The 21,322-nt window shown below is 55.4% G+C and overlaps 12 protein-coding genes across 12 annotated transcripts; all 12 read right to left on the bottom strand.

Annotated features, from left to right (window-relative positions):
• Nucleotides 1-358: 358 nt before the first annotated feature.
• Nucleotides 359-1,240, bottom strand: LINJ.12.0013 (conserved hypothetical protein; the record flags this gene model as incomplete). The annotated part of the gene is made up of 1 exon (XM_001463908.2): nt 359-1,240. One exon carries the CDS (start codon nt 1,238-1,240, stop codon nt 359-361), a length of 882 nt encoding a protein of 293 aa, XP_001463945.2.
• A 2,174-nt stretch (nt 1,241-3,414) lies between these two features.
• LINJ.12.0012 (conserved hypothetical protein) lies at nt 3,415-4,860 on the bottom strand (the record flags this gene model as incomplete). The annotated part of the gene is made up of 1 exon (XM_001463907.2): nt 3,415-4,860. One exon carries the CDS (start codon nt 4,858-4,860, stop codon nt 3,415-3,417), a length of 1,446 nt encoding a protein of 481 aa, XP_001463944.2.
• Nucleotides 4,861-5,419: 559 nt separating this feature from the next.
• Nucleotides 5,420-6,259, bottom strand: LINJ.12.0011 (conserved hypothetical protein; the record flags this gene model as incomplete). Its single annotated transcript, XM_001463906.2, has 1 exon — nt 5,420-6,259. One exon carries the CDS (start codon nt 6,257-6,259, stop codon nt 5,420-5,422), a length of 840 nt encoding a protein of 279 aa, XP_001463943.2.
• Nucleotides 6,260-6,530: 271 nt separating this feature from the next.
• Nucleotides 6,531-6,803, bottom strand: LINJ.12.0009 (conserved hypothetical protein; the record flags this gene model as incomplete). The annotated part of the gene is made up of 1 exon (XM_003392208.1): nt 6,531-6,803. One exon carries the CDS (start codon nt 6,801-6,803, stop codon nt 6,531-6,533), a length of 273 nt encoding a protein of 90 aa, XP_003392256.1.
• Nucleotides 6,804-7,550: 747 nt separating this feature from the next.
• LINJ.12.0008 (conserved hypothetical protein) lies at nt 7,551-9,416 on the bottom strand (the record flags this gene model as incomplete). Its single annotated transcript, XM_001463905.2, has 1 exon — nt 7,551-9,416. The coding sequence occupies one exon, from the start codon at nt 9,414-9,416 to the stop codon at nt 7,551-7,553; it is 1,866 nt and encodes a 621-aa protein (XP_001463942.2).
• Nucleotides 9,417-10,172: 756 nt separating this feature from the next.
• On the bottom strand, nt 10,173-10,751 carry LINJ.12.0007 (putative MAR1 ribonuclease; the record flags this gene model as incomplete). Its single annotated transcript, XM_001463904.2, has 1 exon — nt 10,173-10,751. The coding sequence occupies one exon, from the start codon at nt 10,749-10,751 to the stop codon at nt 10,173-10,175; it is 579 nt and encodes a 192-aa protein (XP_001463941.2).
• Nucleotides 10,752-11,552: 801 nt separating this feature from the next.
• Nucleotides 11,553-12,824, bottom strand: LINJ.12.0006 (conserved hypothetical protein; the record flags this gene model as incomplete). Its single annotated transcript, XM_001463903.2, has 1 exon — nt 11,553-12,824. The coding sequence occupies one exon, from the start codon at nt 12,822-12,824 to the stop codon at nt 11,553-11,555; it is 1,272 nt and encodes a 423-aa protein (XP_001463940.2).
• Nucleotides 12,825-13,177: 353 nt separating this feature from the next.
• Nucleotides 13,178-13,501, bottom strand: LINJ.12.0005 (conserved hypothetical protein; the record flags this gene model as incomplete). The annotated part of the gene is made up of 1 exon (XM_003392207.1): nt 13,178-13,501. The coding sequence occupies one exon, from the start codon at nt 13,499-13,501 to the stop codon at nt 13,178-13,180; it is 324 nt and encodes a 107-aa protein (XP_003392255.1).
• Nucleotides 13,502-14,096: 595 nt separating this feature from the next.
• Nucleotides 14,097-15,593, bottom strand: LINJ.12.0004 (conserved hypothetical protein; the record flags this gene model as incomplete). The annotated part of the gene is made up of 1 exon (XM_001463902.2): nt 14,097-15,593. One exon carries the CDS (start codon nt 15,591-15,593, stop codon nt 14,097-14,099), a length of 1,497 nt encoding a protein of 498 aa, XP_001463939.2.
• Nucleotides 15,594-16,129: 536 nt separating this feature from the next.
• Nucleotides 16,130-16,981, bottom strand: LINJ.12.0003 (putative proteasome beta-1 subunit; the record flags this gene model as incomplete). The annotated part of the gene is made up of 1 exon (XM_001463901.2): nt 16,130-16,981. The coding sequence occupies one exon, from the start codon at nt 16,979-16,981 to the stop codon at nt 16,130-16,132; it is 852 nt and encodes a 283-aa protein (XP_001463938.2).
• Nucleotides 16,982-17,382: 401 nt separating this feature from the next.
• LINJ.12.0002 (conserved hypothetical protein) lies at nt 17,383-18,249 on the bottom strand (the record flags this gene model as incomplete). The annotated part of the gene is made up of 1 exon (XM_001463900.2): nt 17,383-18,249. The coding sequence occupies one exon, from the start codon at nt 18,247-18,249 to the stop codon at nt 17,383-17,385; it is 867 nt and encodes a 288-aa protein (XP_001463937.2).
• A 185-nt stretch (nt 18,250-18,434) lies between these two features.
• Nucleotides 18,435-19,340, bottom strand: LINJ.12.0001 (putative translation initiation factor EIF-2b alpha subunit; the record flags this gene model as incomplete). Its single annotated transcript, XM_001463899.2, has 1 exon — nt 18,435-19,340. The coding sequence occupies one exon, from the start codon at nt 19,338-19,340 to the stop codon at nt 18,435-18,437; it is 906 nt and encodes a 301-aa protein (XP_001463936.2).
• Between the last annotated feature and the right edge of the window lie 1,982 nt (nt 19,341-21,322).

Below are 21,322 nucleotides of genomic sequence, written 5' to 3'. Positions count from 1 at the left end.
CCCCCTACTCCGCTGCAGCCCGGCCAGAGAGGGAGAGAGGACAGCGAAACAGAGGACAAAACACAGATGGAGAGAGTACATGCCACCCGAGAAGAACGCGAACCCATCACGGTGTCGCCATACTTTGAGGCCATCCCAGCAGAGCGGCCAGAGTGCTGCATATCGAGAACACACTTCACTCGCAACAACAGTGCCAACAGCGACACAAGAAACAGGAGACAACTACACATCTGTAACACGAGTAGGAGTGGCAGGGCGGCGGCGAAGCACACACGCCGAGGAAAAGAACGACGCGGCCTTGCAGGCAATACAAACCCCGCTGTGGATCGATGCACGCACGACGAGGGAAGCGCACACGCTACGATGTAAACGCTTCAAAGGTGTACTGCACAGGTGTCTTGCACTTTGGAGCGGGGCATCGTCCACGGATCGACTTGGCGCAGTCCTTGCAGAGTACTTGATGCTTGCACGGGTAGCAGATTTCCGTGCAGATTCTGTTGTGGCACAGCATGCATTTTGAGCGTTCATTGATGGATATCCGCACCCCCGTGATCAAATCGAGTATCTCCCTCTCCACCTCCTGCAAGTCCTCCAACGAAAGCGCCTTCAGTTGGTCGATACGGCGCAGCTTCACGTGCGTCGCCATGATCTCCTCGGTAATGCGCTTTCGTTTCTCCTCCAACACCCGCTCTCGCAGCGCCGCCGCCTGCGCATCCTCCCCGTTACGATGACGGCGTGGTTCCGGGGCGAGGGCCTGCTGCTTGTGCTCCTCCAGCATCCCTAGACGAAATTGCAGCTGCGGGAGGCTCGGGAAGGACAGCTCTCTCGTCTCGTTTGTCATGTCCACCCAGTTCTGGTACTCCGCCTGTCTGAACGGGGAGTTTGAGATGGAGTTCAGCTGCACAACGTTGCCGTTCTGTGTCGAGCGGAAACACGGTGGCAGCTCGATCACAATGTGCCACTCTGTGGTCACGGCGTCCGCGGAGAAGCCGGAGTAAACCGGTCCGCGCTGGGCCCCCTTCACAAGCGCGATGTAGTAGTTATCAGGACTCTCGCGCCGGTTCTCCTCGGTGCTGCGCATCTCCAGCAGTACACGAACATAGCATCCGTGCACGACATCGCTGAAGTTGCGCCACTCTAAAAAGTTCACCAGGGTGGACCGAAAAAGCTGCAGCCTCTGGAGCATCTCCAGTGGCGGCGCGTTCGCCCCGGTCGCGCCTTTGGCGTGATCTCTGCTCATTTACGCTCTCCTATGAATGCTCTGCTGCCCTGAGTTCAATTCGAAATGCACATGCACACACTATTCGTGTGCCAAGAGAACCGAAGCACGCACTTGCGGGGTGTTTTGGACAGTTTGAGCGTGCTCAACGCGAGTGAAGAAGAAAGGAGGGAAGGGGACGAAAGGCAGAAGCGCGGAGTGGCATGGCTAGACAGGGCCCACGTAAGTCGTCTGTGACGCCTCGCGCGCAAACACACACGTGACCCGTAGCGGGTGCGACGCGTCGGCGTGCAGCCCGTTTCCAGGCAGGAGCAAAAGGGCAACGACGCCACCGTAGGACTACCAGTCCATATAGCCTCAGAAGCAGGCACAGCCATGGGCGTAACCCGGCTGAGGTAGTACAACGAGTGGGCACACACAAGCGCTGACGGTGCTGATCGCTCGTGGTTTCACTACCTCGGAAAAAGGAGCGTAACACATTTACGGGCGCGTGCATGGATGCGCATGAGACGGAAGTTAGCTTCGGGGGAAGAGGGGGCGGAGGGGAGGGTGGAGGGAAGACTCCGCCGCCTTAGAACAACAAAAGCTAAGAGAACGGCAAGCGTGCGTGCGTGCGTACGTGACAAATAACTGCGCAGGAAAAGGGGAGCAGTCAAATGCAGAACGCTGCGAAATGGACACGCCGCGTAGCTCAACGTGCACACACGCAGGTATCGTACCAAAGGTACGAAAAGATGTAAATAATGTGGTAGCATGCAGAGAGACAATACAAAAGTGCTGGAGCGAGCGGGTAGGGCAAGTGCAGCCTACACGTGACACTGCGCTATAAAACACGTCCCCCATGTGATCCTCTCCTTCCGCTGTCGCAATGTCTGCCGCTTCTTGTCGCTGCGAGCGTCACCACATCGTGCAAAGGAGTTACCAGGCTAGCCGTTCGCTTCGCGGTACGTGGCAGTGCTCGAGGATCCATCGGGCATGGTATCAGCGCATTCGCTGGAATCGGGAGCGCCAGGTGCACACGCGCTCAAAGCTTCCTCAGGGAGATCGCACACGAACGAAGTTGAGACGTACGCCTCAGCAACGGCGCAGTGGCCCAGCCGCTCCGCATTGACGCCCCGTTTCGAATGGCATCGACTCCGGGCATCGACCGGCAACGTTGCGGGCAACAGCCGCGTCCAGAGGGCGCTGTGAATCCCTGGTGCTCGTCAAATCGGCGCTGAGCTCATCACGGCACACGGTGGCGAGTGCATCAACGCTGTCTGCGCCCCTGCGAGCAGGGTAAAGACATAGGCGTCCAGACGCAGCATTACCGCCGTGACAGCGCAATCTTCAACTGAAAGTGAACGACTACCCCCCCCCCCCCCCGAAGGGATACGCGGCTGAGCAGCGGCCGTCCCAGACATCGGTAAGCATCAGTGTAGTGGTGAGCCTCCCGACCACCCTCTAAGAGCTGTGCACCTCTGCGCCGAGTTGAGCGGCCAGCCTGATACACCACGCCATCAGAAGTCATGCGGTAGGCCGCGAGTCTTCTCGTATGCAAATTTGTGCGGAGGGAGCATAAAGTGAAAATGCGGAGAGGTAGCAGAGCGACACACTGACACTGACGAGTGCCACAAGCCGCCTCAGGCCAGCGTTGGCTGGCAGTCATAGTCGTACTGCAGAGCTCCGTCCTCCGCGCCTACGTGGAGCTTTGCAAGTGTGCTTTCGCCCAATCGGTGGGGCGCTTCGCTGTTTTTTTTTTCGGTGCGCATGTGTGGCGGTGAGGGTTCCCGGAGAGGACCGCTACCCCTCTCCAGTTCCTCGCTATTCATCACATCACCTCGGACCTCAGCTGGCACTGCCACGCTGTCAAGAGCAAGTCACCGACACGCAAGAAAACAAGAGCGCGTTTGCCGCATAAAGCGGCGCACGCCTGCCCTGGCGGAGCAACCCCTGCACCCTCATGACAGTCGAAGGCCGAAGATCGAGCAGCACCATCCGCCCCCTCAGCTGGCAGCAAACAGGGAGATCCACCCTTGCCGCCCACTCCGTCTCACCTTCACCCACTGTTGCCTTCATCAGAATGCGCTGGGCACCTCACGTTCGTGCAGGCAGAGGCCAACGCCACTCTCAAAGCAGCTTTGCCTCTAGCCGTCGTCACAGCAAAGGGTAAGACACAACCGACTGATGCGCATTCTCCCTTAGACCTTCTCGGCCTACATCTCTGTCGCTAGCTGCAGCCACGACTCCATCTCTTTGGGAACTTTATGGCCTGTTCGCGCACCAGCCTCGCGCACGCAGGCGAGCACGGCGATAGGACTCGCTGCCTTCACAGCACTTCCCATCGTAAAGTAGCCAAGCGCGCCTTGAAAGTTGGCAGGCGTCAACGACGCCTTCTCCAGCGCATCGTACACTTCTGGAAGGCGGTTGGTAGCCATGCCTAGAGAAAGCAGAAGTCCGACAAGTGCTGGTTGCTCTCCCAGGTTGGGCAGGTGCAACGGAACGTCAATGAATAATTCCTGCAGCGTCTTGTTCGTAGCCACCGATGCACTGTGATGCTCACCGAGGGCAGCAGCACCTGGCCGCAGCATAAACGCCTCTAGCTCTGCTGGCACACCTGCGTTCGTCGCCACCATCTGTTCAAGCATCTCCACAGCTAATTTACGCTCGCCGCACGCGCAGCAGATTTTCACCAGCTCCATTCCGACGGCCTGGGGCTCCCCGCGCCACAGCCGCTCGCCTGAGGGGTGCCAATGAAGCACCAGCTGAGTTGCATACTGAAGCAGGGAGGGTGTTCGCGCCCCTAGGAACCTTACAAAGGCAACCTGAGCGTCGATTGTCGGGTCACCGTCTGCCTCCGCAAGCTTCTGCATGCACGCTACCGCCTCGTCCATTTGATGAAGCTCCGAAAACGCCATGATGGCGATCGAAGCCGCGCGAACATCCCAGCAGGCAGATGTGTGCTGCATCCACGCCCACATCATCGCGACGCGCCGCGGCTCTCTTGATTTCCACACGATATCCAGAACGCCACCAAAGTCCCGCGGATTCATCGAGCGCTCACGCATGGCGAGCTGCATTACCTCGACGACGTCTTCGCGGTCCCCTGCGCATCCACGGCTTACTGCGCAGAGGGAGCCCAGAAGAAAGGATGCACAGGCGGGGTAAAAGCGAATGTGTCGCAGCACGAGGGAGCGCAAGTTCTCGCGCTGCGCATCCCACGTAGTCGCCTCGTCTACCTCTGTAGATGCAGCAGATGAGCCGTGAAGAAACTCATCGACGGCTGCGCGCAGAAAGGTAGCCGCAGCGCCCTCACTCACGCATCGTGCCTCCTCTAGCATACCGGTCAGCGTAGAAACCGAAAACACGCCAGGATGTTGCCTCACATAGTCCCGCACTCCCTCCAGAACCTGCTGCTGACAAGGATGTGACGCAAGCACCGCCGCGGCGTCTCTGAGGTTGTTGTGCAGCAGGTGGGTAGCTACAACAGCCGTTGCCAGCATCGTTGGCGGCGGAGCGCTCGTGCTGCACTGCGATGCAAACTCCTCCTTGGCGCGCGCACATGCCGCAGCAAGACGTGTCGGAGGCGGCAACACGCCATGCGCTCCGCAAAGAAGTGTCTCAAACGTGAGCAGCTGGAGGCGGGCTGTAAAACAGCGCATTGCTGAACGTCATGAAAGGTCACTAATGCACCTGCGAAATGCAAAAGTGGCCATGAAGGGGGCAACAGCGGCACAGCGCGGAGAAGAATCGGGATAATAGAAGCAAACTTTGGTTGTACGAATGGCACTGCCAGCATGACTTGCAGTCGCATCGCAGAGTAAAAGGCATCGGCGATTACCAGGGCCGGCGAAGCAGAAGAACGCGACGGGGAGATGATAACTATGCCCAGAGATTCGTGAAACAGACGCGAGCACATCATCCGGCTACAAAACGCTACCTCTTTCCTTGAGTACGGAGTGCGCTCGGCATCGACATCTAAAAAAGGGAGAAACAAAATCATCAAATACGAGCATCACGCTGCTCGCTCTAGCGATTGAAGTGTGCAACACCAAAACAAAATGAGGCGTTCCTCGTCCCTCCAGAGTCCCTGTCGCAGTTGCAATGAAGACACCCGCCTCCTGCAGCAGCCGACCAGCAGGCGGTCGGCTCTTCTGTAGTGCGAAACATATGAGAAAGCGAAGATAAAGGCCGGAGGGGCGTGGCCCCAGCATTGCAGGACTAGTCGTAATCTTTGGTCCCCAGGACAGACATAATTTCTACTCGCTCATCATCCTGCATCTGGCGCCAGCAGTTTTGGATGAACTCTGGGTCCTTCAGCTTCAGAATGGGGATCGCTTCGCCAACGGACGCTTCCAGTAGCTCCATCACGGCGCCGAGCCTGTCATACAGAGCCTGACGCTGGCGCCACTTAGCAGTAGACACGTTCGCGTTGTTGCCCTGCGAGAGCGAAACGAACCTGTCCACCAGCGCCGTGCACAACTTGCAAACGCGCGCCAGGGTCTCATCCACATCGCTCTGGACACGGTAGCCGATCCACTTTGCCGGCAGTAGGTCCTCTACTTCCTCTGGGTAGGTGCAGCGGTGCACCCGCTCTTCCCAGTTCGTCTCGTCCTCCGTCCAAGACAGGTCCCACGTCTGCACGGACTTTGGAGCGTTAAGAAGCGCGTGCGCCGCTTCTGCATCCCAGTTGTGCAGAAGCCCTCCGACAACCAGTTTCGGATTCCGCACATTCACATACGGCCCGGTCGCAGCTGCTGAGGAAGGGTTTATGAGCTTGAGCTTCTCGATTGACACAATCTGCGCCGGGTTCGTGGTGTAGGGAAGCACGGATTGCATGTTTGCGCTACTGGCAGCGTGTAGAGTGGGTCGTGGCTCAGCGAATCGCCCTGGCAAGCCCAGTGGGGTCCTTGTGGTACCAAGAGGAGAGGGAAGAAAAGCGGCACGGGAGAAGATCGGGAAAAACAAGGTACACGAGTGAAACCATACAGCAGACGGCGGAGAATCATCCGAGGAGCTGCGCTTTCCTGTCGAAGACATGCAGCAACGCTTTATGCACATCACCACTGGAGTTTGATGACATGCAGCCCTGAAGTTAGATGTGACTGACAGAAAACCAGCTGTCCGACCCGCCAGCGCGCACGCTACGATTGCGCCGCCAAGCCAACACAAGGGAAGCTAACGCTGTGACCACCGAATTCCACAAAGCAACGCACTGAGCAGGAAAGAAAGCGAGCAGTGAGCAGAGCAAGACAATGGCAACGAAAAGAAGCGCGCGCAACCCTCTGCCAAGATAAGTGAGGGTATCGACGTCATCTGGATGGATCTGTCGTCAGTTGAGGAGGTGCGCCACGAGGCAGAGAAACAACATCAGAGACAAAAACACGCGCACCGATTCGCTCAGCACGCACCACAGGAGCGACTGCTCGCCACCATCACGCGCAGTAGGCAGCGGGGGGTCAGCAAAACAGCACGCGCGCAGCTGCTCCATCGCCGACATCCGCAACAGTTTCTTCTCAAGAGTCGTTAAGTAGAAGTCCTCTGTTGGGGTAGTCCCCAACCGCACGCCTTGAAAGGGAACGACATCGGTACCGCATAGGTCCATGAGCGTCGATCGTGCCTCTGCTGCAGCCACGGTGGCGAACGCGTCACGACGAGAGAGAGCCAGCCCACAGACGGAATATACCAAGCAGCCACTAAGCGTGCGCGCCGCCTTGATGGCGACTTCGTGTATTCGCTTTCCTCCTAGCCTGCTCTCGAGTGTCTGCCAAGTCGTATGCAACCGCTTTCGTGTGTGTGCCCAGTTTTGTGGTTGCAAAGTAAAGCAGCGCGTGACGTCTGTGAACAAAGAGACGCATGTTTGACAGAGCGACCGGTAGAGAGCGTAGTGGACGAAGTGCGCAGGGGGACACACACACACACAAAGGCTCACCGAACCTTCTGACGAGAGAAAAAGCTGCGCTTGCAGAGTGCCTGGTGCACTGCCGCCCCGTTGATCTCCAGCAGAGTCCTCTACAGCAAATGGACACCACAAGTCTGGGGAGCTTCTTTTCTGCTACCTCTTCCGGCAGCTGCTTTTTTTCCGGGTCGTTGCTTCTTTTTCGTCTAAGGGAACGGTAAGGGCGTGTACATGTGCACGATCTAAAAGGTTCTACAGGCGCCAGCATGGCGCAACAAGGAAGCCTGCTACATCATGGCGCCCCTCCTTACCTCCTTCACTGTACGCTCGCACTCGCCTTTATTGCTTCCAAATGTGCACGTGCCGCCACTATTAAACGGAGAAGGGGTGCGAGAACCTCAGCATGAAGTCCATGCAGCACAGCCGGTCACGGTCACGCAAGACGCACGGTCCCTAACGTCCTCGCTGAACGCCAAAGTCGTAAGCGCTGGCAGGCAGAAGTTCTCCAGTCACGGGGCAACGGTACAGTATCATTGCTTTCGTAACGGGCACGTGTGATACATCCACAGCGGCACATGCTTGCCGGTCCCCAACGGTTCCTTTGCGCTTCTGTGCGATCTGCGCCTCCAAAATGCGCCGGAGGTGCTCTGCTTTTTCTCTCGTCTCCTTGCGCTCACGCTCTACAGCCTCCTGCGCTGATCGAGTATCGTACTCAATGAGTGCGCGTTCCCTCGCCCGTTCAGCTTCCTCTTCCTGAGCACGCTCGTCGCGCTTTTTTTCGGCCTGTCGGCGAAGGTCCTCGCGAAAGCGACGAGTTTCAGCTATCTTGGCCTTCTCGGCCCCCGGTGACTGCGACGCTGGCCAGAAGAAAAGGGGCGCCATCGACTGCTCTCGCTGTCGTGCGGCGTCTGCGTGAGCCTGTCGCACCTTTGCAGCCGCCTCTGCTGCGTCTTGTAGCTCCAGACGCTCCTGCTGGCGTCTCTGGCGCGCGTGCTCCACTTCACGCTGAAAGCTCTCCAACTCTGCCTTGGCATACTCTGCGGCGTACTGCCGCTCCCTATCCCTCTCGGCCTGCGCGTTTGCTCGTTTCTGCGCTGCCAGGCGCACATTCACGGCCATGTCCTCCATCCGCTTCTGCTGTGCCCGCATCGCTTCATCCCGCTGTCGCCTTTCCACTGCGTCGAAGAGGGACTCCGACGGCACCACTTGTAGGTGCGCATCGGCGGCGTTCGCCCTCGAACGGCGCTCGCGCGCGGCCTCCTGTGCACCTCGCAACGCCTCAGCGTTGCGACGGTGCCTTTCCAGATCCTTCACATGCTCCTGTGCAAGTTGCCTCTGCAGTTCCATGCGCTCTGCTTGTGCCCTTTCACGCGCGTCCTGCTCCTGCGCCTTGCGCTCCGCACGTCGCTGCTCCGCTGCACGGAAGTTCTCTTCGGCAAGCTGTCGCGTGCGCTCCACTGCAGCGAGGTGGCGGCGGTCATCTTCGTCCTTGCCGTCCCATCCACTCGCAACAACTCTCGCGTCCACATTTGCATCCGCTCGCCGCTCTTCTCGCAGGGTGAGAGCTTTCACTGCTGCTTCCCTCACAGCTTCCCTATCCATCATTTTCTTCCGCGTCGCATCCTCCTCCTCACGTGCTGCCTCGCCCGCGTTGTGCTGCACAACAGCGCGCTCGTGTGCTAAGCGTCGAGCACGCTCGCGAAGTCCTTCCTCTTTGCTCAAACGCGCCTGCTCCTGGTTGCACCGGCGCAGTTCCTGCAGCAGCGCCCGTCGCGCCTCCTTCTGTCCAGCTTCGCCTTCGATTAGTGCCAGACCGTATTTGAACAAAGGGGAGTTCTCCTCGCGCTCCCGCTCAGCCTTCTTCTCGGCAAGTCGCTTGTTGATACCATAGACCGATGGAATCTTGGAGTTGTACACAATGTACTGAACCTTCACTCCATTTTTACGACGTAGAAGCACCTCCCCGGTGGGATCCGCATACGAGGGGTGGGCGCCCTTGCGCTTCTTCTCCAGAACCTGGCACGTCTCCTCTGCTGTACAGCACTTCGATGGCGGGTGCTGTGACGGTGCCCACACCCGAAAAGCCGCCTTCGATGAATGTGTAGGAGGAGCGAGATCGGCGGAGGAATCACACTTGTCGACGGTAACGCCGAGGTGCTGCAGCAGTGAGAACTCCCCGCTCATTCTTAATACTTCAGGTTGATGCAGACGACCCGCGCAGCGGTGCGCAAGGTCGCGCGTAATCGGTGGAGAAAGAAAGAGGAACAGAAACAAATGGCTGGGAGAATGAAGGAAAGCTAGCGAGAAGCGTGTGTGCATGACGGCATACAAAGAAGGTCGCCAACGTGTAGTTGTTTTTCGACGTGTTCCGTCGATTGGAGTACACAAAGACGCAAGAGGTGTGCGCAGGACGAGAGAACTGCTTAGGTAATCTGCTGCAACAGCAAGCCACGCAAGTTCGACACTCTACCCAGCACAGTCGCCATAAAGGGGGTACAGCTAGTCATGAAAACAAAAACAAGAGCCTACTTTGCTTTCGAAGCTCACGCCTGCACGCCACCTATCCGTGCCTGACTGTACGCCGAGCCCGAAGCTTTGCTGCTATTTTTTCTCACTGTTATTGGATTCTGGATAGCCTCCTCCCCCTGGCGATTCGCCGATATACTGCAATATGTGCTGAACAACAACAAAAAAAAAATAGACGAGCCTGAGACAAGACGCGAGGAAATGCAATAAAGCACCGAAAAGGCGTCTCTCTGCACTCGCGAAAACGGATGAGAGCGCTCATTGGGCACACGCCACTAGATGCATTGGTACTAGCATAGAAACAGACTAGTTGTGACCGACACGCCTGCTTCCTCAAGAGCATCCGACACACTTTTTCAGTTTTTGTTCGAAGACAGCAAGACGCAGATGTCGCTTTTCATAAACTATCAAGCAAGCGTGAAACAGAGCTATGCACAGAGTTGGAAGGCAGGAAAGGTCGGCCGTCAACAAGACCGCTACAGGACTGCTTCCGCAAAACCCTCTCCGTCTCATTCGCATGCTCGGCAGCCTTGTCTGCTGTGCACTTGCTCAGAGCGGGATCGGAGGTTCCTCCTTCAGCAGCTTCGAAATCCTCTTGAAGTTAGGGTCCATGGCATCCTTTGTCATCTGAAGCAGAATCGACTCAGAGGTAGTGATCTCGCAGTTGGGGCCCCACGAACTCATCAACTTTATCGCGGCCTTAAAGTCTGTCTTCTTTTGGCTGCCCAGGCCGTCCTTTGGAAGGAACACACGCTTGTTCATGTCCAGGAGGTCAGCCACTGTCTGCAGGATGCAGGCATGCCCCTCAATACCAAAGACGACAGCATTGTCCACGTCCTCCAGCAGCTCCTCCACCTGTGGCACGACACACGAGAAGCGAGTCTTCTCGATCAGGTGGGCGGTTTTGGGCAAGGTAATCTCCGGCACGATGCGGCCAAGGCCCTTCGGATAATGCTCTGTGACAATGTACTTGGTGTTCTCGGGCACCACCTCATGCAGGCGTGCCAGCCGGTTGGCAACGAACACGCAATTGGCGAAATTCTCGATGCGCTTACTAAACGCCTCTTGGAGATCTACACACAGGAAGGCCGTCTTGCCCTTGGAGTAATGCGGCATCAAGCGGGACATGGTTCACGACGCAACTTTTCCGTAGTTTTTACTGGTAAAATGGTAGCGGAAAGAAAAACGTTTGCACGATAAAGTCAAGGCGCAGGGGTAGGGAGTACGTACGCTCACGTCACGAGGAGCAACCTGCATCGTTGTGATATAACGTGTGACAGTGAGTGACGTCGGACAAACGAGTTGGGGACTTAGAGATGAGAGCTTGGGATACGTCGATTGAGAGCAATGGTGGAGTGGCACTCTCCGTGCGTCAGAAGAAGAGAGCGCCAACCGTTTCTCTTTCACGGCAGGCACCATAGCACCTGCGCGAGGTTCTCCCGCCCTGTGCACAGAGCCGGCGCACCGCTACCTAGACAAGGAGTTCACTCCCCACAAGCAAAGCCCACGTGTTGTAAAACTCAATCGTAAACCTCTCAGCGAGACATCTACCGTAGACGGTGCCTTTTCTCTAGCAGCCACGCATAGTAAGTAAACGAGAGCATACGTGCTCACACCGACACACGCACATACGATGAAGGCTCTCTCATTGGCATTCACGCGAACCCAGAAATGCGCACGACGGCAATAGACGTGAGCAGGGCACTACGCAACACAATGCTATTGCGTTCACAAACCACAGGACACAGACACATACGACAAAAAAATGAGGTGTGGCATAATGCCACATCCCATCACGCATGAGCGTAGACGCCGGCACTCAGGGTGTATGTTAGGCAGCGTGGTCGACCACGCTAGAAGAATGGCTGTACACGCAGCAACCGACTTCCACACAGCACACAAACACCTCGAAAAAGCGCTGTAGCGGCATCAGTTGAACGCCAGCTTGGGCACATCAGGGAGAGGGAGGTCGTGCGCCCGCAGTAGCATACACATGCGCCGCATTTTCGACACGGCAACCTCCTCCAGCCGCTTACGGTGAGCATCGTCATCAGTTGCTGCATCCTCCTTGACGACCCCCCGAATAATATCTCGGGCGATGACCACGACTGCACGCTCCAGCATCGGTTGCGCCCACGAGAAGGCATGGTCTTGCGTGCCGGGTGACACAAGAGGGCGCTTCGCATAAACTCCCAGCTCCTGCACCACCAGCCGGTTATCTGCAATTTCTGCAATGCACGCGTTGTTGCGGTTCACACCGCAGAACGACGGGGCAGAGAACATCGACAGCACTGCCGGCAACTGCGTCTCGGGGTGGATGCGGCCTAGCATGTATCCAGGGAAGTAGATTGATTCCTTGTAATGATTCGGGCGAGCAAAGCTGTCGTAGTCTGGGAGACTCATATGGTACTCCATGCCAACGATAAGCATCGCCAATTTGTTGCGGCTCAGGAAGTTGCAGGCAGCATTGAACGTATAGCGGAACGCGAGCTCGTTCTCCTGTGAGGCGACAAAAGCGCTCCCGTCAGCGATGCGCTCCTCATCCTCGTCCATAGGCTTATTCAAGGCAAATTCTTTCGACGCATCCTGCGTCAATGTTATCAGCTCGATCTCCTCCAGTGTGCGAAACTTCGAGGAGGGCCCGCCGGCGACGCAGAAGAACCTGTTCTCGACCACGCACGCAATGGGGAGAACAGAAAAGAATTCCTTCATGATACTCTCGTACTGCTCCAGCGGCTGGCGTCGGCGCGTGCAGCACAGAAGCATCTCGTTCCGAAGAGAACCAAAGGTCTCCGGCTGGATAGGGTACATCATTTCATGCTTGCCGATCAGAGGTACAATGTGGAACCGAGAGCACACAATAAGCGCCGCGATCAGGAACAGGACACCCAGCGATTGGTGTGCACCATCGATGTAGTTGCCCAAGAACACAATATTTTTGACGCAACGATTCGGAAGCACCTTCGTTAGTAGAATGTTCGCAAAGTCAGCGGCGTGGCCGCGAATAGGGCCAAACACAATAGTGTCCCCGCAAACTCGCTCCATAACTTTTGCTTCCACCTTCAACAGTTTCGTGGCAGAGGCGATACAGCGAGCTACCCGTGAGAGCTGTAAAGAGGCGCCTTGCCTCACTCGCTCAGCAGCTCTCCAGACCACTAGCTCATCGGATGAAATACTGGCGCTATCCTGTGGCTGCGCCATACTCTCGCATGAAGACCCTCTCTGAGGCGGCACGACGGGCTTATCAGCGAGAGAAAAAAACACGAGTAGCACGCCAAAGAGAAACGCCGTAGAGAATGGGAGCGCAGTTCATTCCGTAAAAGGGAGTTTCACAGAGAGAGATTTACTAAGTGCAGTTCGACCTTTCGCATTCCATGTGGCCGGCAACGGGGATACCGTACGCGGGCGACTACCGGTAGAGGCCTCCAAGACGGCCCAAACCACTCTGCGTACGGCAAAGCACGTGTGAAACGAGAACGACGCTGACCAGCTGCATGCGACTTTTATATATATATTTTTTTCGGAAAGGTGCTCTGCTCACCTGAAAACGGCTCTCAAACATCTGGCAGCGCAAGCAGCTGCTCCTTCGTGTCGAAGTAAAGCGACACGAGCGCCGCCACCTCTAGATACAAATCCAGCACCTCCTTCGTGCACGTCGACGGAGTGAAGGTGCGCATGGCTTCCAAGACGATCTGGTCTCGTGAGGAGCCTACAACGTGGTATGAATTCATAGCTGCGCGCCGACTGTAGACACCAGAGTATACAGGCGGGAGAGTTGCTCGCTCCGCGGCCGCGAAGGGCGAAATCGCATAGAACCTCTTCAAGCTGTCAAAGTTCTGTTGCACCAGCGCTGTGCGCCTCTTGTCACGTTTTGCCATTGTGGCTTCTCGCCCGCCTCCCGCTTAGTGCAAGCCGGAGGACAAAAAGCAGCGGGCCGTTTTCTTGTTTGCTGCCCGCTTTTCCAAGGCGCAACGAACACCGGCGGAGCCCCTCTTTTGCTTTTTTGAACTATTTGCCGATGCGACATAGAAAAGGAAACCAAGAGCGATTCTCGTCGCGTTTGGGAAATTGAGGAGCACAGAGCATTTGATACGCATTCGAATAGGCAACCCTCGGGCCTCTTGTTTGTGCTCCAGCAACAAAACCGCGAGGTCGGCATGGTGCAACATCCTCGGACACGAACCACTGCCTTAAGCGCAACGCTTCATCGTCACAGCCGCGTGCACCGGAACATGACGCAAGCAACCACTCTCAGTACGACCCTCGAATAGCTCGAGTTGCGTCAGAGACGAACGGAATGCGGACCTGTTTCAATCCTGCAGCCATCCACAACAGCCTCCTCGGCGGCAGCTAGAACTTATCCTTCACAACCACTAGCACAGCAACAGCTCAAAATGGAAAACCGAAAAAAAAAGTCGAGAACGACTACAAGACAAGCCTGCTCCCATCGCACTGAGGAGAGGCCCGAGCTTCTCACTTGCCGTTGCGCAGTGGATTAGACACCTCGGCGCCCTGCCACATCTTGCGTCGCGCTAGCAGGTACTGTTTCTGCCGCGTGCGCTTGTACTCGTAACGCCACACGAGCTCTTGATGATAGTGATCGACGACGCGCTGCGGGTTGCGGTCTGACATAAAGTCGATCTTGTACAGCTTCCGCTCAAAGTCGCTTGAGTAGTGCCACATCGGGCCCCAGCCGAGGCCCGCCAGCTCACCAGAGTTGATGGCGAAGCGGAGGAACGCCCTGTACTCGTACTCGGTAAAGTTGTCCACCTGCATAGGGTGGAAAAAGGAGTCTTTCTCCGGGTCGTACGGAGCGTACTCATCGAGACTATTCTTGAAACGGTCGTTCTCCACGTCGGCGAATCCGCTGACACCGTCAAAGGGTTTGAAGTCACGCGTAGTACAAGTGATAAAAAACTTGTTGGGGTCCTGCTTGGAGAGAATCAGTTTGTTAAGGCCGCGCACAAAGCTCAGTCGCGACGCCGGAATGCGGGGCAGCTCTTGTGGGTAGAGATCTACGTCCGTCGACCCGTCGTTCAGCGTTGTTAGAGTACGCAGGAAGTCAGGGTGCGGGTAGCGGAAGTGTGTCTCATGGGAAAACAGATTCCACCCGTCCACGGCTATGACGATGGGCTTCGTTTTCTCGGCTCTAATCTCGTCGAAGAAAAACTTGATACATACGCTCTGTCGGTCAATAGACGCTGGTGCAACAGCGCGGTGGCCCCACTCACAAAGGTCATAGAGGGAGCGCGGCTGCTTCTCGCCTTGTTCAAGAGGCAAGTCCTGCGGCGTCACCCTCAGCTCCCACGCCTGCAAGAGAGAGCGATTCGCTTCTGCCACCGTGCGAAGAAACTCTCGTGCCGCATCCGGTGCATCGAAAAAGCCCGGCAGAATCGTGCTAGGCCAGCACCACTCTCCATGCGTCCACGCCTTTGCGTTTGCGATGTACAGAGTAATGATGTCGCGAGACCGTGCGTAGTGCACTGCCTGGCAGAGCAGCGCGCTCTTGCCGCACCCTGTCGGGCCATCCATGATGAATCCGGGACGACCGTTCGTCAGAGAGCGCAGCGCCCTTTCTTTGCTTTGCCAAAAGGGAAGCTTGTCAATGAAGCAATTCAGGAGGTGACTCTGCTTCCGGTACAAGAAACCGCGTGGGTGACCAGGGGGCATGAGCTGCATCATCTTTCCGCCCACGCCCTCGGGGAAGTACTTGATCAGCTCGTCGTTCCCCAAGCAATACATGGAATCAATGTCATTGAAGCTCAAGTTGGTCGGATGAATCTCCGGCGGGTGGGAGTATGTTTTCTTTACTACGCGAGTGACAACGCCGCTGTTGAGCACGCGCTCATGCTTCAGCGGAATAGCTCCTTCCCACATTGCGACTGGGGCTTCGCACGCATCTGTGTAGGAGGCGATCTTTGGACCAGCGTAGAGCGCCGCCGCGCCTTTTTGCACGAGCTGCCCTCTCATCCCTACCGCACGCAAATGCTGCGCTACTGAACTTGAGCTATCAAAACAAGAAAATAAGAGCTCAGCACGGAGATCGAAGGGGGAGCGGCCATGGAGAAGCGGAGTGAAAAAAGCATTAAGGAGGGGCAGCTATTTTCGCTTTCCAAATGGTCCAGATCGCGAACACAGAAAAAGCACTTTATGACCAGAAAAACACACAGCATATGACGAACTTCTCATACACACACAATCACGAGTACAGAAGAGACGGCGTTGTGCTTCGCTCTCTCGCGTACAAAGGTGCTTGTGGAGTAGTCAGACACGTGAATATACCACCGATGTGACCCGACACACTATCGGACTTCTTACCAGATCTGCGGTATCTTTTTCTTCATTCATCCAGCCGCTCTTGGCCACGGTCTCAATACTCCATCCGTAGAGGTTTTGACACGTCAGAGCCAGAGAAGCAAGTACGCCTACATACGTCAGATACAGAAAGAAAACGAAAACGAAAGAGCACGTAGATAATAACGCGGCTCGTGCAACAGAATCCGCTCTCACCCTGTCGAAGACATCCGATTTCCGGTAACCTTGGCGCTGCTGCTGAAGGGCGGGTTCTGCACGGCCTGCACCTGATATTTTGGATCCTTCTCCATGCAGTAGGGCGACCGTTTCCACGGGACCGTCAGGTCCTCTGCCTCTTCAGCGTCGAGAGTGATCGTCCGGATCAGACCGCCGCTGGAGCCGTCGCGGCTGTACGCGTGCGCAACAGCACGCTGGCAGAAGGCAACGCACTCGCCCTTCGACATACCCGGTTTATAGTTGGCATCAAAGAAAGAGTACAGGAAAATGGAGCCGCTGCCGCCAAGTGCATAGTCGAGCTTTACGCATGACCCGCCAGATGGGATGCTGTACACTGAGCCTCCGTTGATCGGGTCGTACCCAGCGACGATGATGCCCGCCGAGATGTTCCATCTGTTCACGTAGCACATTTTGTGAAACAGATTCGCTGCCGTGGCAACGTTCACGTCTGCGCCGATATCCGTTTGATAGCTACCGAGGTAGTTCGAGACGCGCTCAGCGAGAGCCTGTGTATCCGCGGCAGAACCACTTCGACAGCAATAAATCTTCTCGGTCAGCTTCGTCAGCTTGTTGCTGGCACGATTCACGACATACGTGCCGGACGAAGTGCGCGAGTCCGCGGCAAGAACAACACCGCCTTTGTACGATACAGCAAGAATTGTTGTGCCCAGAGAGACGGCCTCGCTCAGCTGCGGGTCAATAACGGCGAGATCCGGCTGAAAAAGCTGCTTGCCAGCCTGTGCTGGCCCATTCTCCGTCAGCTTCTGCTCAATATCCTTCGGATACGAAGGATCCTGCAGAAGAGTATGATCAGGGCGCTGGAGCATCTTTTCTCTTTCGGTCTTTCCTTTCGGGTGCGCAGGCCAGTCAGAAGACCAAAGAACAGCGAGATGAAAAACAAAGATAGAACGACTAACGACAAACTTATGCGTGTTTCACAAGCAGCAAGAACATGAGAGCAAGAAGAGAAGGGAGCACTTGTGAGACGCACACACACACATAATAGATATACTGCTTTACGGGCAATAGACTGTAGAAAGCGACTGCCAATACAACGATTAACCACGAGCAGGTCCTCCTGCCGCCAGCACGAAAAAACACCAGAAACTGGACTTCCATTTTTTTTTTTACCTCCGCTGATTTCGTGAACCGCCCATTCTATCATCATCATAGAGCAAAGATACAAACAGCGAAAGCATCCACCAAAAACTCCACCCCTCCTTCTCTCTCATCTAACCTCAAAAAGCAACTTCTTTTCTTCGCTGCTCTGGTGATCGGCAGGATTCCCACGACCCTCGTAGACAATATTCGTTGCCACCTGTTGCTGCGTTGTCTTGCCTGTGTTTTCCCCGAACAGTTCGATGCGCAGCACCTTCGTCTCAGCACCATTGAAGCTCTCATCAAAAAAGAAAGTGAGCGAGGAAACCGAAGAGAACTTGGCTGCACTCACTCGGTAGACGATCCGCTCCTCGGAACCACCGCCTGCGAGTTGCAGCTGCTCCTGTGGGACTAGCCGCTGAACCGAGCTGAACCCTGCCACATTCACGAGGTTTACAAAGATCTTCACACGCGACGGTGCGGTCTCATTAGCCGGCGCCACGAACGAGACACCTTTTATACGGCACACAGACGAAAGCGGAGCGCTAATCAGCAGTTCCTGGTCATCATCGCTGCTGATGGGGTCCTGGTTTGCGGATTTGCTCACGTCGAAGAGCCGCCCAGCCTCCGCGGGTGTATTTCGGCTATTCCAGAGTTGGATTGCACTCAGGTCCACGGCATCATTTATAGGAACGCCGAGGCCAAAGACTCCCTCGCTTGCAAGTTGGTCGCCAACGTGGCTGTGCAATGCGGTGCCCTGACGGCAGTTACAAGGCATAATGTCACCTTGATCGTAAATTTGTGTAGTTTTCCTTCTCTTAAGAGCACGATGCACCTTCCCCTTCAAAGCGTGATTTTCACGCACGCAGCAGTGGCAGAAAGCGAAAGCAGAGAGAAATGGTGACGTAGAGACATACTCAAAGCGCAACATGCACGTGAGGGCCCATTCTTTTTCCAGGTAGACAAAAACACGCAAATCTTCACGCAGGTATCCCATTGCGCAAATGCAGCAAAACGAAAGATTGACCGAAAGCAGTAGGGCTCTGCAAGTGCAGTGAGAGCATCAGCAAGATTGCTTTAACACGTCCAGCACACTACGTCAGCGCGTTCCACTAAGCACATACAGAAACAAACGCACACCTACATATACCTTAACGTATAATGCTCAAAACAGGTGCCCTTTTATCGCCGCTTTCCTGGAGCAGAAGGAGCCGTGTGAAAACGGAACATCTCATCAGCGACTGCAGAAGGCGGCATGATACCCTGCTCCGAAAAGATAAGCGTGATCATGGACGGCGGCACAAACTCCACCAAAGGAACCACTTCTCCGGCGCCATCCTCCGGCTGTTTCAGATCGTCAGTGCTAAGAGGAAAAATGTGCGCAAACTTGAAAGTCTCACACAACACGTAGCAAGGAACATTACGGAAGGCGGCCACTATGGCAATCTGAAGGGAGCCCGTGGAGTGAACGAGTCCACCGTGCTCTGTCACACAGTACGCTCCCATAATGACGAAGTCCACATTGTTCATCACCGAGCTCACACCGCTGTCAGGCACGATCCTGCAATAATTATGCAGCTTGTCCTTTAGCCGCATACCTTCCGGTGTTGCGAGCACCTTTTCTAGCAGCTGCTCGCCGGAGCCATGGGGATAGCCCTTGCGCGCGGGTCGCCCTTCGCAGATATAAAAGCGAACCCCCTCATGCTCCTGAATGGAGCAGGCAATAGTTAGCGCCAGCAAATTACCCGACCCGTGAACGAGAATGGAAGATGTATTACGTATAAAGGGCAAAATGTCATTAATCTGATCCTTCTGGCTAGACGCGCAGTCTCTCAGGCGATCTTGACAGCGCTTATCCATATCCTTGAGGCTCTTCTGCAAGTCGTTAGACTGCAGCGCATCTTTGGTCAAGTTGACGTGAAATCTCTCGAAACCGTCACCGAAAGCCTCGTACCGCTTCAGCGTCTTGCCGATCTCCGTGTCCACTTCAGAAAAAGTAGCAAACTGCCTAGAGGTCAAAACATCTTGAACCTCGTGAATTGCCTGTATCATAATGCTCACATCGTAATCTTCGCTTGGGACGTCCATCCTTTCGCCTGCCCATATATTACAATCGCTGAATAAGGAGAAAGATGAAGCACAGAGTAAATTAGAGAGGAGACGATATAAACAGAAAAAGAAAGCAGCAACACGTCCATTGCTTCACGTACATTCATAGGATGTTAGCATGGAAGTAACAACAGTGAGTTCAAAAACGATATCCACCGAAGATGAGCCGACGCGCCTCAACTTCGAATGCAACAAATGCGCAGTAATCAGTCGCGATATTTTTTTTCACAGCACTAATGCGCCGTCACACTACATAATGTTAACGCCCACGAACAGAGAACATCATCGCCGAAAACTTCTAAACACTCTACAGACACACCCCACGCTGCTACGGCATAAACCGTCTCACCGCGAATAATTACTGAATACATCAGATTGCCTGCAACGTGCACTCCAGAAGTAAACGTGCGGCGCACAAGGGCGTTGAGAACGCCGCACCGTTCGCTCAAAAAACCACCCCCAAGATTCAAGCAGCCATACGGTCCCTGCGTGACTATTGCATAGTCCTTGACTCCGGCGCCTCCAAACAACGCGCGGATGCTATCTTTGAAAACTGACTCAGCACACCTCTGGATGTGCGCCGCTGCGCTCAGTTTACTTGCACGGCCGCAGACGGCCTCCTCCACGATGCACTCCGCATAGCGCTCATAGAGTTCGTGCCGCCTTTTCGCGAAAACCACACACAAAAAACTGTTTTTGAAGTGAAAGTACTGCACATCACCATGCATATCGCTGCTCAAGGGCGTCTCAACAGTGAAGGAGGAAGAGCTGCTCCTGGACACAATATCGGTAGTATTATCGTCAATACACGCCCATTGAAGAAAGATCGTGTTGCACAACACAGCCAAAGCACTTTTACTCCTTTCCTCAGCGCTCAACAATCGCAGGTGACTCGATGCTACATGAAAACCTGTTCGCGAGTCCACAACAATGAAGGGCGTATCCATGTGGTATCTCCGCAAGCATTAAGGCAGCTTTTGAGTGTGTATAGATAGGGCAGCGACAAGCGGAGAAAGAGCGAGGGGTTGTGGCACAAAGCCAGAGCGCACGAACGGCTCAAAAAGTACATTTGCTGGAGCCACCATATGCACCACAAGGGACGCCGAGTGCTTAGCAGCACATGCCTGTGCTCATGCTGCACTCTATTCTACGCCGTAAGGTGTTCGCAACGAGCATCCTTCTGGAAGAGGAGTAGACGTCTCCGCCGCGGCGACATAGCACGTTCAGAATAAAGTAACATCAGCACAGAACAGTCCAATCAGTGCAAATTTCACGGAGGAAACACTGTGTCCGTTAATATGGGAGAATCCATGTTTCAAAATTACGGTGCAGGAGAGTCGGACACGGACATGCTGAGGATTCAGTTGCCCAGCCAGGGACAGTCAAGCGGCTTCCGTCTGGAGAAAAACCAGTATTGCTCACTACCTTTGGCGCAACACAGCAGAGCATTAAGAAGAGCCTTCTAGGCGCATCTCCTCGTTTCACAAAGTGAAAACGTGCGCGGTGTTCATGCACCGAAGAAATTCCCCGCATGCGATCCTGCTCCTTTCCACAGCGTCGACCTTTCCAGCTGGCCTAAGCTCCACCCTCAAAACATAGAGACTCTTCCACAGCAAGGCTCACGGAACAGTGGCCGCAGCAGCGTCACCGATACGGCATCGGCATCACAGCAATCACCGGAAAATCCCCCCGTATGTGAGCTGCCTGCAGTGACGATGGAGTCAGGCGAGTGAATCTGTAGCCGCTCCCAAAGCATCCCTGCTAGCAAGAAGGTTTACAACGACTCCCGCAAATCTAGTCATCCAAAACACGCAGCAAAATCATGTGGGGGGGGTTGGAGTAGGCCGTTGCGCGGCAGGGTGGGCAGCTTCCATAGCAGGCCGGCAACTCGGCGAAAAAAAATTCTGCGTACAGAGCCTTCGTCGGTGCGAAATGGTGCACTTCAGTGTGTGGCGAAAACA

This window comes from Leishmania infantum, chromosome 12 (assembly GCF_000002875.2).
Source record: "Leishmania infantum JPCM5 genome chromosome 12".
Classification (NCBI taxonomy): Eukaryota; Euglenozoa; class Kinetoplastea; order Trypanosomatida; family Trypanosomatidae; genus Leishmania; species Leishmania infantum.
The sequence above is the reverse complement of the archived record's forward strand: the minus strand, read 5'-3'. Positions and strand labels throughout refer to the sequence as shown.